This window comes from Ranitomeya imitator, chromosome 3, assembly GCF_032444005.1.
Source record: "Ranitomeya imitator isolate aRanImi1 chromosome 3, aRanImi1.pri, whole genome shotgun sequence".
Taxonomy (NCBI): Eukaryota; Metazoa; Chordata; class Amphibia; order Anura; family Dendrobatidae; genus Ranitomeya; species Ranitomeya imitator.
The window spans coordinates 756,646,321-756,663,217 of NC_091284.1; the positions used below are offsets into that span (position 1 = coordinate 756,646,321).

Here is a 16,897-nt window from a genome sequence, read left to right on the forward strand (position 1 = left end):
TCTGACAAATCTGTTGGGGTGTACTCATTTATGCTGAGCGAAATATACAGTATATATTTATGTATATATTATTATTATTATTTATTATTATAGCGAAAATGATTCCTTTGCTCTTTACATATGAGGAAGGGTATACATAAAAAAAAACCAAGTACAGTAATCTTAAACAATATAAGTCACGACTGGTACAGGAGGAGAGAGGACCCTGCTCACGAGGGCTCACAATCTACAAGCTATAATTATACAAGATGACAACCTTTCATCCTTCAGAGAGAAGGCTTCTTCATCAGCAAATGTGGGATTCTTTACTGTAAGGCTCTGTGCACACGTTCAGGATTTTTCGCGTTTTTTTTTGTGTTTTTTTCGCTATAAAACCGCCAAAAAAACGCTTACATTAAGCAACCTATAATTAGAATGCAATCCGCAATTTTTGTGCACATGTTGCGTTTTTTCCCAAGGCGGAATCGTATTCCGGAAAAAAACGCAGCATGTTCATTCTTTGTGCGGAATCACGGCTATGCCCACCATGCGGGAAGTAAGCGGATCATGTGCGTTTGGTACCCAGGGTGGAGGAGAGGAGACTCTCCTCCAGGCCCCTAGGTACCATATATTGTTACATAAAAATAATTAAAATAAAAAATTTTGATATTCTCACCCTCCAGTGTCCCCGGCAGTCTTCCCGCTCCTCGCGATGCTTCCGTTCCCAATAATGTGCAGCGCCCCTGGGTCCTGGTCGTTGCAGTAATATCATTCTCCTCTAGGGGGGAGTGATGTTACGCTTGGAGGCAAAGAAGGACAACTGCATCCAGGTATCACAAACATGCAACACATTTCACACTCCAGACCACCAGGGGGAGCTCTGCTCCTATTTATTAGGTCACTCCCCACACTTAGGTAAAACTGGTGACCTGTAGGAAAAGTTAGTTAGTTGCTGGCTGAGCTTTGCTCAGGTAGTTGGTCCCTGACAGGGGTGGGATCCTGTCAGAGATCGAGGAAGAAGGACACGGAGCTGTGCATGCCCTGAGATCTGCAGCTTCCAGAAAGAGACACTGAAGGAGAACTGTATTGCAGAGAGGGTGAAAGAAGTCATAGCAAAGGAGTGGATACCAGAAGGGGATCAGCCCTACACAGGTTGCCTCCTTTTGAGGCACAGGATCCCGGTAGCCGGAACACCAAGGAAGCAACGATCCTTTATGCCTTGCTCCAGAGACCGGCAGGACAGCTAATTTCACGTTACCTGCCCGCCCTACACCCAGAGGCAAGGTGGCACCCCTTAGAGGCTGGGGCATGATAGAGTCCCTGTAAAACGCCTCAAGCCACCGGTCGTACGGGTTTGTCTTATCCTATCTGGGGGACAGAGAGAGATAACATCTATAACATCTGTGAAGACCTTATGAGAAGCTTAGCAGTAAGGGACTACAACACTGCAGCGCTAGAAGAAGGCTACTGATTTCTACCTGGACAAGGGAACTCTGGACTTGCCTCCAAACCGGCCGGACTCTGCCTGCCCTGTGATCTGGTGCTCTGGACTGTGGATGCTGAAGTCTTCATTAAAGGTAAAGAGACTGCAACCCTGTGTCCTCATTCTTCACTGCGCCTCTCACCATCCACCATCTACACACTGGGAAGCCCTGGGGATATCGTTCACCTGTGGGAAGGTATACCATCTAACTGCCATAACATCACCCCAGCGAACCCCTTAAAGCAGCGTCGGTCACCCTGACTGAATACCACAGGTGGCGTCACAAACACAAACTTCATCCCTTTAAAGACCTTTCCCTTTTACACGGATGTCCCAAGGCCACGGACCGGGTCAGCCACCGTGACATCCCCCTGTGAACCGAAGGACCCGGTACCGAGTACCCCACTGCTCTTGGGGGCGCTCCAAATGCATTGCAAAAATGACCTGTAATGACATAGCGGTCTCGCGAGACCACTACGTCATCTCGGGTCATTGCCGCAATGCATTATTGGAACCGGAGCATCGCGAGGAGCGGGAAGACTGCCGGGGACGCCGGAAGGTGAGAATATCACGATTTTTTATTTTTTTTACTATTTTTAACATTAGACCTTTTTACTATTGATGCTGCATAGGCAGCATCAATAGTAAAAAGTTGGTCACACTTGTCAAACACTATGCTTGACAAGTGTGACCAACCTGTCAATCAGTTTTCCAAGCGATGCTACAGATCACTTGGAAAACGCTAGCATTCTGCAAGCTAATTACGCTTGCAAAATGCTAGTGTTTAGCGGGAAAACGCATGCCAATTCCGCATGCTATATACCTGCGGCAGGAGTTGCGGAATTGCCGCGGAAATTTCCGCAGAAATTCTGCAACGTGTGCACTTAGCCTAAGGGCGGTGACACTTGAGAGCTCTCTGCTTGGGGGGATTTTTTTGGGGGGGGGGATAGATGCTTTTTTGAGTGTAATGGTGGTACATGTTATGGATACTAGAGTTACACGAGATGTGCCGTTGATCCAAGGATTTATTCTGTCTTACATGAATAAGGGAACAGATTTTTTTCCACCTAAGATATGAAAACTTGTTTTGTTTGTTTTTTTGGCTCATGAGGGATTTTGCCTTCCTGTGGAACAATATTATAGGAACTTAGGCTCAATTTATGAACTCATCTCTATTTTGAACCTTACAAACTATGTAAACATATAGATTTCAACATATGAGCTGCAGAATAGTCAGAGCTTTAATGATACTTTACGTAAGGTAACAAGACTCTGATCAGAGTTTGATCAGTTTGATCCGAGTCTGGTCCGAGTAGCATCATCTTTTCTTTAGTTGAGAAATTAACCCCTTTCTGACATTGAGCGTAATAGTAGGCCCATGCCAGACTCCCCTCAGCACCGGAGCACGAACCTTTCTGGGCACATGACCGCTGATTTATACAGCAGACATGTGCCTGCAACAGCCATGCGTGGAATCGTGATCCACCCACGGCTGTTAACTAGTTAAAAGCCGCTGTCAATCTCTGACAGCTGCATTTAATTTGCGCATACAAGAAGCTAATCCCACCCATCGGTGACCCCGTTACACGATCGCGGGTCACCGATGAGTCGGCATGACAACCAGAGGTCTACAGCAGACCTCTATGGTTGTCATAGCTGGATTGCTATGAGCACCGCCCCGTGGTCGGTACACATAGCAAGTATGCATTTCTGCCATATATAGGCAATCTGATCGCCTGTGTGTAGCAGAAGTGATCAAAGTACTGCAGCTTCTAGTCTCCAATGGAGACTATTGAAACATCCAAAAAGTAAAAAGAAATGTTTTTAAAAATATTTAAAAAATAAAATAAATAAAAGTTCATATCACCCTTCTTTCATCCCATTCAAAATAAAACAATAAAAAAATGCACGTATTTGCTATTGCCGCGTTCAGAATCACGCGATCAATCAATATAAAAAAAAATAAAAATGCCAGAATTGCGTCACCGCTACATTGCAGTAAAATACAATAACAGGCGATCAAAAGATTGTAAGAACACCAAAATGGTATCAATAAAACATCAGCTCGGCATGCAAACAGTAAGCCCTCACCCAACCCGAGATCACAGAATATGGAGACGCTACGGGTCTCGGAAAATGGCGCCATTTGTTTTTGTTTCTTTTTTGAACAATTTTTTTTTCACCACGTAAATAATAAAGAACCTAGACATGTTTGGTGTCTGTGAACTCGTAATTACCTGGAGAATCATAATGGCAGGTCAGTTTTAGCATTTAGTGAACATGATTAAAAAAAAACAACAACTGTGGAGTTGTACTTTTTTTGCACTTGCAATTTTTTTCCCGTTTTCCAGTACACGATATGTTAAAACCAATGGTGTCGTTCAAAAGTACAACTTGTCCTGCAAAAAACAAGCCCTCATTTGGCCATATTGACTTAAAAAATAGAAAAGTTATGGCTCTGGGGAAAAGGGGAGCAAAAAAAAGAAAAAATCCTCGTCGTTAAGGGGTTAAAAAAAATATCTCCACTTTCTCTATTCTGTCAGCCTGTGCAAATCGAACTGCACTCAAATGTCAGTTGAGTGAAGTCCGATTTTTTTTTTTTGCCTACCCATTGACATTTAAATCTTACATGTCTTCGCAATTTTGCACGGACCTCTCACCCTGCAAAAATCACGGATGTGCGAATGACCCCATAGACTATCTGTATGAGGCACACAGAGGTGTAAAGGGTCATGCTTTTGTAATGGTTTTAAATCAAATTATTTGCTAGAATAAAAAAAAACAAACCCTGGTTTCTGATTAGATTTGGATGTTTTCATACATTTTCTGCCCTCGTTTTCAGCCTGGGTAACTTATGGTCGTACTGCAGCATGCTTGCTAGGAGTGTGTGCGTGACGTATTTTCCTTTCTCTGCTATGATTCTAGCGACTTCCTTGTTTATGAGAATCACAGATGATTTATGAAGTTCTGTATCCATAAAGCATGAATGTCCAGGCAACACAATACTTTATGTTCTTTCTTTTTTTTTTTCCAGAACTCGAGGCGAAAGAAGCATGTGAGTGGTTACGGGCGGCTGGATTTCCTCAGTATGCTCAGCTCTATGAAGGTAACACCATCAAGCCTTCTGATGGAATTTGCCTTGCTTTTCATCCATGACATCATTCTGTTCCATCGCACTTTACACCCCAGGAAGGCTGATTTTTATGAGCTTTACAACCATAATTATGCCAGCCACTAAAACATAGTCATCCTGAAAACAGCGGATCCCATTCATCAGGACCACCCAGTTCTTGATACAGTAGTAACGGTGTGCACTGAATAATAATATTTATGTAATAAGCAAAATAATTAAGGTGTCCCAACCCCTGTCTGCAGGATAAACCTACTGCGCTCTGCATGACAAGAATTCGAGAGCTAGAGTGAGTTAAAAGATTATGTCGGGGAAAGGGCCGCAGACTACAAAGGTGTCTGATTAACTTGAACAAATCGGTCTTCACTTTTGTATCCTTAATTGAATTTTATGAAATGATATTAATACTGGGGAAGGTTAAGCCAGAGATTCTTGTAGCATTGCCCCCTGCCAGCAGATTCATTCTAAACTGTACAGGTATTTTGACAAGGGCATTTTTGCACCCATAACAAGCACCCTTAAAGGTCCTGACTGATTGCTGGCATATTTACAAAGGCCAATTATCAGTGCTATTATTACACAGGTCAATGACAAGTTTACAATGGCCAATGATCAATGTCATACTTGCACAGGCCACAAACAGTGCCAATATTACACAGGCCAATGATCAAGTCCATGTTTACAATGACCAAAGATCAATTTCCCATTTACAAGGGCTAATGTCCACTTCCATGTTTACAAGGACCAGTAATCAGTGCCATTATTACACAGGTCAATTATCAGTACCATTATTACATAGGCCAATGGTCAGTGCCATTATAACACAGGTCAATGATCAGTGCCATTATTACACAGTCAATGATTAGTGCCATTATTACATAGGCCAATGGTCAGTGCCATTATATCACAGGTCAGTAATCAGTGCCATTATTACAAAGGCCAATGCTCAGTGTCATTATTACACAGGCCAATAATCAATGCCATTATTAATCAATGATCAGTGCCATTATTACATAGGCCAATGGTCAGTGCCATTATAACACAGGTCAATGTGCAGTGCCATTATTACATAGTCAATGATCAGTGCCATTATTACATAGGCCAGTGCTCAGTGCCATTATTAAACAGGTCAATGATCAGTGCCATTATTACATAGGCCAATGCTCAGTGCCATTATTACACAGGTCAATGATCAGTGCCATTATTACATAGGCCAATGCTCAGTGCCGTTATTACATAGGTCAATGCTCAGTGCCATTATTTCAAAGGTCAATGAACACGTGCATGTTTACAATGGCCAAAGATTAATGTCCCATTTACAAGGGCTAATGTTCACTTCCATGTTTACAAGGACCAATAATCAATGCCATTATTACACAGGTCAATGATCAGTGCCATTATTACATAGGCCAATAGTCAGTGCCATTATAACACAGGTCAATGACCAATGTCATTATTACACAGGTCAATGATCAGTGCCATTATTACACAGGTCAATGATCAGTGCCATTATTACATAGGCCAATGGTCAGTGCCATTATTACATAGGCCAATGATCAGTGCCATTATAACACAGGTCAATGATCAGTGCCATTATTACACAGGTCAATGACCAGTGCCATTATTACATAGGCATAGGCCAATGCTCAGTGCCATTATTACACAGGTCAATGATCAGTGCCATTATTGCATAGGCCAATGCTCAGTGGCATTATTACACAGGTCAATGATCAGTGCCATTATTGCATAGGCCAATGCTCAGTGGCATTATTACACAGGTCAATGATCATGTCCATGTTTACAATAGCCCATGATCAATGTCTTATTTACAAGAGCAAATGTTCACTTCCATGTTTACAAGGACCAATGATCATAGGCATGTTCAGAAAAACCTATGATAACTTTCATGTTTCCAAGGCCCACTGACCACTGCCATGTTAACAGGATGATGTGTTGCCACCATTGACTGAAAATCATCGCACTAGGCAAATGAGCGTTCTGCTTATTTGTCTAAATAATTGTTGGCTTGTTTAATTGGATTGATAGTCGGGAACAAATGTTACTAGGAACACTTGTTCCCTCATTTCTGACTCATCTAAAACCAGCATTACCCATCACCCAATGAAAATATTCCAAACAATGTCATGTGAGAATCATTCCCCTTCACACATCTCTAGTCGAATCTCCCGCAACATAGCAATATGTAACCTCTGATCCTCATGTGATCTTTTTCTTTCCTTTTGTCTTGCTTTATCCTCATTTTATTGTCTCCAAGATTTTTCCATGCATCCCCAAAACCTCTGGAACTTGACCCCAACTAATCTGTCTCCCCACTTCCAAACCCTTCAAAAGTAGCCTAAATACTCACCTTTTGCTAAACTCTTGTACTTAGCAATTCCCGTTACCCCTGCACAACCCTATAAGCAGCTCCTACCCTCACTTTTGAATACTGTAAATCCTTTTGGACAGCACCCTGTTTCCTGTACCTGTCATATTTCTTGGTGTTTTTAGCATTGATTCCTATTTGTATGTATAATAAACCACCTGTATTTTATACGTCCAGCCCCTGGAAGATAAATAAGATTACTGTAATGATTCCACCCCTCAGTGTACCTTATGACTTAGTGATTGACAGCTCAGTCAACCAGTCTGGTGCGGAGGTGTGCTGAGCTGTCTGTACAGTGATTAACAGCTCAGTCATCCTTTCTAGTGCAGGGGCTTGCTGAGGTATCTGTGCAGTGATTGAGAGCTCAGTTGTCCAGTTTGGTGCAAATGTGTGCTGAGCAGTATTTGCAGTGATTGACAGCTCAATCGTCCAGTCAAGTGCAGGGGCATACTGAGCTGCCTGTGTTTTGATTGACAGCTCAACCGTGCAATCTGAGACTGTGAGGTGCTGAGCTCTCATCATGTGCTCCCTGTTTCCGTCATTACTCAACTACTTACCTGGGCTGGCAGTCCCAGATAGCTGACAGCTGTAGCTTCAGCTCAGTGTAATTTGTTTTCTTTATGTCTAGTGCTTTACTTGTTGATCTTTCGCTGCCTGACCTTGGACCTCATTCTGAACATCCGTTTGTTTAACCCCTTTGCTGTGATTTGAGGTCCACCTAGTATTTTGACCTCGGACTGTTACTTGACTATGCCTTTGTCTCTTCCCTCTGTTTATGATGTACTCTCCTGGTTATTGACCTTGACTATCCTGACTCATGGCTTATCCATGAGAGGTGACTCAGCCCCACAATTACTACTTGTTATGAGTTGAGATGGAAGGATTCAAGCCAACATGAAATTGATATCCTTTTCCCACAGTGCTATGTTTTTCTGCTACTATCAGTTATGTTTTCGGGAAAACTTGGGTAGGTAGTGATGTGTCACAACTATATAATTTATCATTTCAGATTCTCAGTTTCCAATTGATATTGGATCAGTGAAACGTGATCATGATTTCCTCGATAGAGACCATGTAGAACCACTTTGCAGGTAATTCTTACTCTGTTGTTTTCGTAAATAATGTTATAAACAGTCACTATAATTTTACGCCACGTTGGCTCAATGGTTAGCACTGTTGCGTGACAGTGCTGTAGCTCTGGATTAAAACCCCACCAAAGACAACATCTCAAAGGTTTTGCGTGTGATCCTCATGATTGTGTTGGCTTCCTCTGGATACTCAAGATTCTGCCCCTACTACAAAGACATACTCACAATTTATATTGTGAGCCCCAATGGAGATAGTGATGATAGTTGTGCTGTTACGCTTCGCAACTACTAATTGCCGGCTGTCAGACCTCCACTAATCTAATATTGATAACCTACCTACCTTAGGATAGGTCATCAGTAAAAAGTAGTTTAAAATAGTGAAACAACTTTTGCTGTTACAGTAAAATCCTGCCTAGTTTATGTGTGGAAAATCTGCAGCAAATATGCAACGTGTGAACCCAGCCTTACCCTTTAGTGAGTACTTTTCATACATAAACCACTGATGAGTGAATTTTCCCCATGAGTGTGGGCACATCATCGGTACTGTATCTTCTATTCCTCATAACATTGAAGATGATCTCTTGATTTAAGGCCCACGTTCATATTAGACTAATGTCGGCTGAATCTGCTGATATCGATGGGTTCGACCAATGTGTATGGGGGCACTGCCCAATTGACTGTTGGGGAGATGTTAATCAGGTATGCCTAATTACTGAATGCTAATAGCCTTGTTCTCCAGGAGATAAGCCCCTGCTCAGTGTGTAATGGCGGTGTTCTCACAGAGAACACAGGAGCGCTCAACCAAGCAAGTGCTATTATGTATGGGAGTGTTAACTAAGATGGCTCTTGGCAGAATGATCAGGCGAAGCATCATGCGGGCCAACAGCCATCTAATGTGCATGGGGGCAACACCCATCTGATTGTTGGGGCAGATGTTGATCAGGTATGCCTAATTACTGAATGACAATCACATTGTTCTTCAGGACATAAGCCCCTGCCAAACATGTAAGTTGGCAGTGTTTTAACAAAGAACACAGGAGAGCTAAGCCAAGCGAGCACTACTATGTATGGGAGTGTTAATTAAGATGCCTGTTGGATGAACGAGAGGGCGAAGCATCATACATCCAACAGCCATCTAATGTGCATGGGGGCACCACCCAACTGTTGAGGCAGATGTCAATCAGGTATGCCTAATTACTGGATGCCAAGTGCATTGTTCTCCAGGAGATAAGCCCCTGCCCAACATGTATGTTGGCAGTGTTCTCACACCGAAGAGCTAAAGGTACCGTCACACTAGACGATATCGCTAGCGATCCGTGACGTTGCAGCGTCCTCGCTAGCGATATCGTCCAGTGTGACAGGCAGCAGCGATCAGGCCCCTGCTGTGCTGTCGCTGGTCGGGGAAGAAAGTCCAGCACTTTATTTCGTCGCTGGACTCCCCGCAGACATCGCTGAATCGGCGTGTGTGACACCGATTCAGCGATGTCTTCGCTGGTAACCAGGGTAAACATCGGGTAACTAAGCGCAGGGCCGTGCTTAGTAACCCGATGTTTACCCTGGTTACCATCGTTAAAGTAAAAAAAAAAAAAACACTACATACTTACCTACAGCCGTCTGTCCTCCGGCGCTGTGCTCTGCACTCCTCCTGTACTGGCTGTGAGCGTCGGTCAGCCGGAAAGCAGAGCGGTGACATCACCGCTCTGCTTTCCGGCCGCTGTGCTCACACAGACAGTACAGGAGGAGTGCAGAGCACAGCGCTGGAGGACAGACAGCTGTAGGTAAGTATGTAGTGTTTGTTTTTTTTACTTTTAGGATGGTAACCAGGATAAACATCGGGTTACTAAGCGCGGCCCTGCGCTTAGTTACCCGATGTTTACCCTGGTTACCGGCATCGTTGGTCGCTGGAGAGCGGTCTGTGTGACAGCTCCCCAGCGACCAAACAGCGACGCTGCAGCGATCCGGATCGTTGTCGGTATCGCTGCAGCGTCGCTAAGTGTGACGGTACCTTTAGCCACGCGAGCGCTGCTATATATGGGAGTATTAACTAAGATGGCTGTTGGCTGAACGATCAGGTGAAGCATCATACGGCCAACAGCCATTTAATGTGTATGGCCAGCTTTATTTAGTAGCCATTGCTCATGATGTAAGTTGCCTCACTAGGACAGATAATCCATGCATTACCTGTAGATCTGGCAGCCACCATTTACATACAAACTGAGGATAGGATTAACAATTATCATACAGTTTCAGAAATGTGCTATACTGTCCACATTTTCAACCTTAGGAGATTAATTTATCCTACATGGTCATCTACCAGATAAGTAACTGTGCATTGGCCATTAGTGACCTTATTAGCTGTGATGGGATAAACACTTAAGTGTGATAATTCCAGAGGGGTTGTTGCTATTAACAAGGACATTAGCAATTCACATGGTAACCCAGCTCTGACCTGTACTGTCTAATGATATCTTACCATATGTATCTAGTGATGAGCAGGATAAAGAGCCATTTAATTTTGCCATTGGAAACCTAACCAGTGATAGGCTTATTGAAATACTGATTAAAGGGCTACTCTATATTGGATAATCCTTGTTAGATGAGTATCTTATCGATAAGCAGATCACATCAGCCATCATTAGGAAAACTGGTAGGAAGTGAATGCTTTTCCAACAGCAGCAAAATAAGGGAAATTAACCATTAATCGGTTGTCATTCCGATCAATGGATTGTCTTTGTAATACAGGAAAGGACATGTCCTCCATAGTGAACCATTCTGCACATTGCTCAAGAGATGATGATCTGGTTCATGGGCCATCTATATTAACTCAGAATATATAATCCCTGCTAACAATAACCTTTGAGTGGAAGAGTAATATCCTATCACCATAAATACGGGCAACAGAAATCTTTTTCAAGTCAAGCTTAAAGTGTAACTGCACTTTTAATTTTTGTCTACTAATGCCGTTAGTGTAATCTCTGTGATGATCCATAAATGTCTGATAGGTGCGAGCCCCGGATGTGGGCACTGCAAAAAATTGGACGGCCAGAAATGCATTCCTATCTCTATTTGTTTTTTTTTTTCAGAGTTTCAAAAAAAGTCAAGAACATTTGCTTGGCTATTTCTAGTACTCCAGTATAAGTGGATTGAGAGCAGGGCATGTGTGCACATTTCTCTATTCACAGCAGTGCAAGATCACGTCCTGTTCTTGAGTTTGTAAAAGCTCATGCAAAATTTGAACAATGTAGTGATGAAAGATCAAGGTAAACAAGAAAGGAAACAAAAACTTAAAATATAATATAATATGCTTATAATAAAAGCAATAGTGAAAATCATAAAAATGTAGCATAAGCATTGATGAACCTATCAAAATGAGGAGCCCCTACTCCAACGTACGTTTCGCCTAAAGCTTTCTCAAGGAGTCATATCAATTAATTTAATACTCCAGAAATCATCTATAGATACATGCATGAGTTATTACAAACTAGTATCTTGGAATTTAATATGTTAGACCCATGATAGCCTCTGAGTCCAGTTTCTTTGGCAGCCAATAATGGAGAAAATATCCAGCGTCACAAAGGTGTTCCACAAAAATGCATAGCAGCAAAGGCTGTGTACGCTGCATATGGACTTTTAAATATGTCTGAAAGAAAAGTGTATTGTTTTATGGGATCTCAGTGTGGTGCTAAATGTTTAAGTTCTCCAAGAAGTGACAAGCCCGCACCTATTAACTAGTTAAATGCCGCTGTCAATCTCTGACAGCGGCATTTAACAAGTGCTTCCAGCCATCCAGCCGGAAATGCGCTCACCGGTGACCGATCCCGTCACATAATCGGGGGTCATCGGTGCATTGTCATAACAAAACAGAGGTCTCCTGCAGACCTCTATGGTTGTTGATGCCAGATTGCTGTGAGCGCCACCCTGTGGTCGTTGCTCATAGCAATGCTGTAATTCAGCTACATAGGGGCGATCTGAGCATCGCTCCTATGTAGCAGAGTCGATCAGGCTATGCCAGCTTCTAGCCTCCCATGGAGGCTATTGAAGCATGGCAAAAGTAAAAAAAAATGTTTTGAAAAATATGAAAAAAAAATAAGAAAAATGTAAAAGTTCAATTCACCCCCATTCAAAATAAAGCAACAAAAAAAATTCAAACCTACACATATTTGGTATCACCGCTTTCAGAATCGCCCGTTCTGTCAATCGCCCGTCACATGATTGGGGGTCATCGATGCGTTGGCATAACAAAACAGAGGTCTCCTGCAGACCTCTATAGTTGTTGATGCCAGATTGCTGTGAGCGCCACCCTGTGGTCGTTGCTCATAGCAATGCTGTAATTCAGCTACATAGGGGCGATCTGAGCATCGTTCCTATGTAGCAGAGCCAATCAGGCTATGCCAGCTTCTAGCCTCCCAAGGAGGCTATTGAAGTATGGCAAAAGTAAAAAAAATGTTTTGAAAAATATGAAAAAAATAAGAAAAATATAAAAGTTAAATTCACCCCCATTCAAAATAAAACAATAAAAAAATTCAAACCTACACATATTTGGTATCACCGCTTTCAGAATCGCCCGTTCTATCATTAAAAAAATAATTAACCTGATCGCTAAATGCCGTAGAGAAAAAAATTCAAAACGCCAGAATTATGTTTTTTTGGTCGCCGGCGCCGCGACATTGAATTAAAATGCAATAACGGGCAATCAAAAGAACGTATCTGAACCAAAATGGAATCATTAAAAATGTCAGCTCGGCACGCAAAAAATAAGCCCTCACCCAACCCGAGATCACGAAAAATGGAGACGCTACGGGGGTTTTTTAGCAAAGTTTGGAATTTTTTTTACCACTTAGATAAAAATTAACTCAGGCATGTTTGGTTTAATCGTAATGACCTGGAGAATCATAATGGCCGGTCAGTTTTAGCACTTAGTGAACCTAGCAAAAAAGCCAAACAAAAAACACTTTTTTTGCAATTTCACTGCACTTGGAATTTTTTTCCTGTTTTCTAGTACAAGACATGGTAAAACCAATGGTGTCGTTCAAAAGTACAACTCGTCCCACAAAAAATAAGCCCTCAAATGGCCATATTGACAGAAAAAATCAAAAAGTTATGGCTCAGGGAAGGAAGGGAGCGAAAAACGAAAACGCAAAACCGAAAAAAGCTTCGGGGGTTAAGGGGTTAAATATATGACATTGGAATTGCATTATTGTTATAGAAAGTAAGTTAAAAAATGAAGATACTTGGCACATAAATTGTCCCATTCATGTGTGCCCAACTGCCGACAACAAGGTATCCCCTTTACTTGAACCCTAACCATCATGATTCCTCTCCCGGGCAAAAAGTCTACAATCAAATGAGCAGGTAGGATCAAGTTCGGTTTAAAACCGCCATAGACTGATGGGTGGAGTGCTCAGTCAGAAGGCTTGTATTACTAATATCAAAAGACAGACCGTTCCTTCCAAACAAAAAGACAAAATATAATAATGGGGATGGGAGAACTACAATACCCAGATAGATTAGCGAAATTAGGATTATTTAGTCTAGAAAAGACGACTGAGGGGCGATCTAATAACCATGTATAAGTATATAAGGGGACAATACAAATATCTCGCTGAGGATCTGTTTATACCAAGGAAGGTGACGGGCACAAGGGGGCATTCTTTGCGTCTGGAGGAGAGAAGGTTTTTCCACCAACATAGAAGAGGATTCTTTACTGTTAGGGCAGTGAGAATCTGGAATTGCTTGCCTGAGGAGGTGGTGATGGCGAACTCAGTCGAGGGGTTCAAGAGAGGCCTTGATGTCTTCCTGGAGCAGAACAATATTGTATCATACAATTATTAGGTTCTGTAGAAGGATGTAGATCTGGGGATTTATTATGATGAGAATATAGGCTGAACTGGATGGACAAATGTCTTTTTTCGGCCTTACTAACTATGTTACTATGTTACTATGTAATAATCTTTATTTTTATATAGCGCTAATATATTCCGCAGCGCTTTACAGAGGTTGCACACATTATCATCGCTGTCCCCGATGGGGCTCACAATCTAAATTCCCTATCAGTATGTCTTTGGAATGTGGGAGGAAACCAGAGTACCCGGAGGAAACCCACGCAAACACAGATAGAACATACAAACTCTTTGCAGATGTTGTCCAGGGTGGGATTAGATTAGGACTCCAGCGCTGCAAGGCTGCTGTGCTAGCCACTGCGCCACCGTGCTGCCACTGCTGACAAATGAGAACAGGTGCAACTAAGAGGGCCACTCTATATGTAACTAGCAAATTAAAGCTGCACTCTGGAATGCTATAGTATGTAAAGATGGAAATTTGTTAGTTATAATTTAAAAGTTATCTCTTCTTTGAGTTGTCTTCGGTTAATGTGTCAAAGATTGTACGAACCAGAAGATCCTCCAGTTCTTAAGTGGGCTTTTTGAATCTTCTCCTTTTGCCATCACTATGATCAATAAATATTGGTGTACATAATGATGTGTGGGCTGCAAAATCACCACGACGTACAGTGATTTGCAAAAGTATTCACCTCCTTAGCATTTTTAGCATTTTTCTACCTAACAATCTGGAATTTCTCTGTTTTTTTAGGGTTTGAATCAGTTCATGTTAAGAACATGCCTACAACTGTAAACATTTGGTTTTCTTTTAATTGTGAAACAAACAACAAATAAGACAAAATAACTATAAATTTCAGTGTGCATAACTATTCACTACCCTAAAGTTAGTACTTTGTAGAGCCTCCTTTTGCGACAATTACATCTGAAAGTCACTTTGAAATAAGTCTCTATGAGCTTTTCACGTCTTGCCACTGGGATTGCCTTGTGCAGGCATATACTACGGAGGACAGAGAATGAACTTCAATCCAATATTGCAGCCAGCATGCAGCCAGCAGGTAAGGAAAGGGTGAATCAAACACCCGAAAACCCCGACCCTATGGCTGAAAATTGTTCCCTCCAAATTCAGGTGACAGAGTCCCTTTAAGGTTTGGGCTTTTATTAGGCCACTCCAAAACATTTACACGTTTTCCCTTAAACCAATCGAGTGTTGCTTTATCATTATGCTTTGAGTCATTGACTTGTTAGAAGGTGAATCTCCGTCCCAATTTCAAATCACTGACAGACTAAGGCTACTTTCACATTTCCGTATTTTGTAGACCGTCACAATGCGTCGTTCTGTGGAAAAACGCATCCTGCAAAGTTGCCCGCAGGATGCGTTTTTTTCTCATAGACTTGTATTACCAGCGCATCGAGACGTATGGACACACGTTCCATACGTCATGCACTGGATGCGTCGGTATTTGGCGGGCCGTCGTATCAAAAAAACCTTCAAGGGAACGTTTTTTCGTACGTTGTGTCCTGCATTTTTTACTGCGCATGCCCAGCCGGAACTCCACCCCCTCCTCCCTGGGACTTTACAATGGGCAGCGGACGCATTGAAGCACTGCGTCAGCTGCTCACGTCACTTGCAAATTCACAAACTTCCGTCGGTACATCGCGCCGACACTTGGCGACAGCCAAGTACTGACGGAAGTGTGAAAGAAGCCTTCTACAGTTTTTGCTCAAGAATATATCTCTATTTTGCAATATCCATCTTCCCCTCAACTTGGACCATTTTTCCTGTCCTTGCTGCCTAAAAACATCCCCACGGCATGATGCTGCCACCACCATGTTCTACTGTGAGGATTGTGTTCTTGGGGTGATGAGCTTTGTTGGTTTATCTTGGTGGCAAAAAAGTTCAATTTTGGTCTCGTCTGACCACAGCACCTTCTTCCATACATTTGGGGAGTGTCCCACATATATTTTGGCAAATTCAAAACGAGCCTTACAATTTCTGTATGTAAGTAAAGGCCTTTTTCTGGCCACTCTTCCATAAAGGCCACCTCTATGGACTGTATGGCTTATTGTGGTCATATGGACAGATACTCCAGTCTCTGCTTGGGAACTCTGCAGCTCCTTCAGGGTTTCCTTTGGTTTCTGTGCTGCCTCTGATTAATGCCCACCTTGCACATGCTAAGAGTTTTGGCAGGTTTGCTGTGGTACCATGTTCTTTCGATTTGATGATAATGAATTTGATGGTGCTCTGGGGGATCATCACAGATTGAGATTTTTTTTTAATAACAAAACCCTGACTTGTACTTCTCAACAACTTTGTCCCTGACTTGTTTGGGGATCTCCTTGGTCTTCATAGTGTTGTTTGGTTAGTGGTGCCTCTTGCTTAATGGTGTTGCAGCCTATGTGGCCTTTCAGAAAAGGTGTGTATATACTGCCAGACATGTTGCACTTAGATTGCACCCAGGTGGACTTCCTTTCACCTCACGTGACTTATGAAAGTAATTGCTTGCACCAAATTTTTTTAGGAGCTTCACAGCAAAAGAGGTGAATACATACCAATTTTTAGTTATTCAATCCCATATCATTTCATTTATGCCTATATTTTTCTCACTTCACAAACTTAGACTATTTAGTGCTGATGCATCACACACAAATCGGATTACAAAAATATTTAAACACATGTTGTAATGTAACAAAATAGCTAAAAAACCAAGGAGTGAATACTTTTGCAAATCATTGTATAATATTTTGTGTATGGTAATGTTATTTGTTTCACTAGAGCTGAATGTTATATTTACATCTGTCATGGAAGTAACATAGTAACATAGTAACATAGTTAGTAAGGCCGAAAAAAGACATTTGTCCATCCAGTTCAGCCTATATTCCATCATAATAAATCCCCAGATCTACGTCCTTCTACAGAACCTAATAATTGTATGATACAATATTGTTCTGCTCCAGGAAGACATCCAGGCCTCTCTTGAACCCATCGACTGAGTT

At 42.1% G+C, this 16,897-nt stretch overlaps 1 protein-coding gene across 5 annotated transcripts in view; it reads left to right on the plus strand.

Moving 5' to 3' along the window:
* Positions 1 to 16,897, plus strand: part of STARD13 (StAR related lipid transfer domain containing 13) — a 612,129-nt gene that overhangs the window by 544,715 nt on the left and 50,517 nt on the right. For all 5 annotated transcript variants that reach the window (XM_069758984.1, XM_069758987.1, XM_069758985.1 and 2 more), the window contains 2 exons: positions 4,497 to 4,568; positions 7,988 to 8,069. In XM_069758984.1, the coding sequence (XP_069615085.1) occupies positions 4,497 to 4,568; positions 7,988 to 8,069 (154 nt within the window). The remainder of the gene's footprint in view (positions 1 to 4,496; positions 4,569 to 7,987; positions 8,070 to 16,897) is intronic.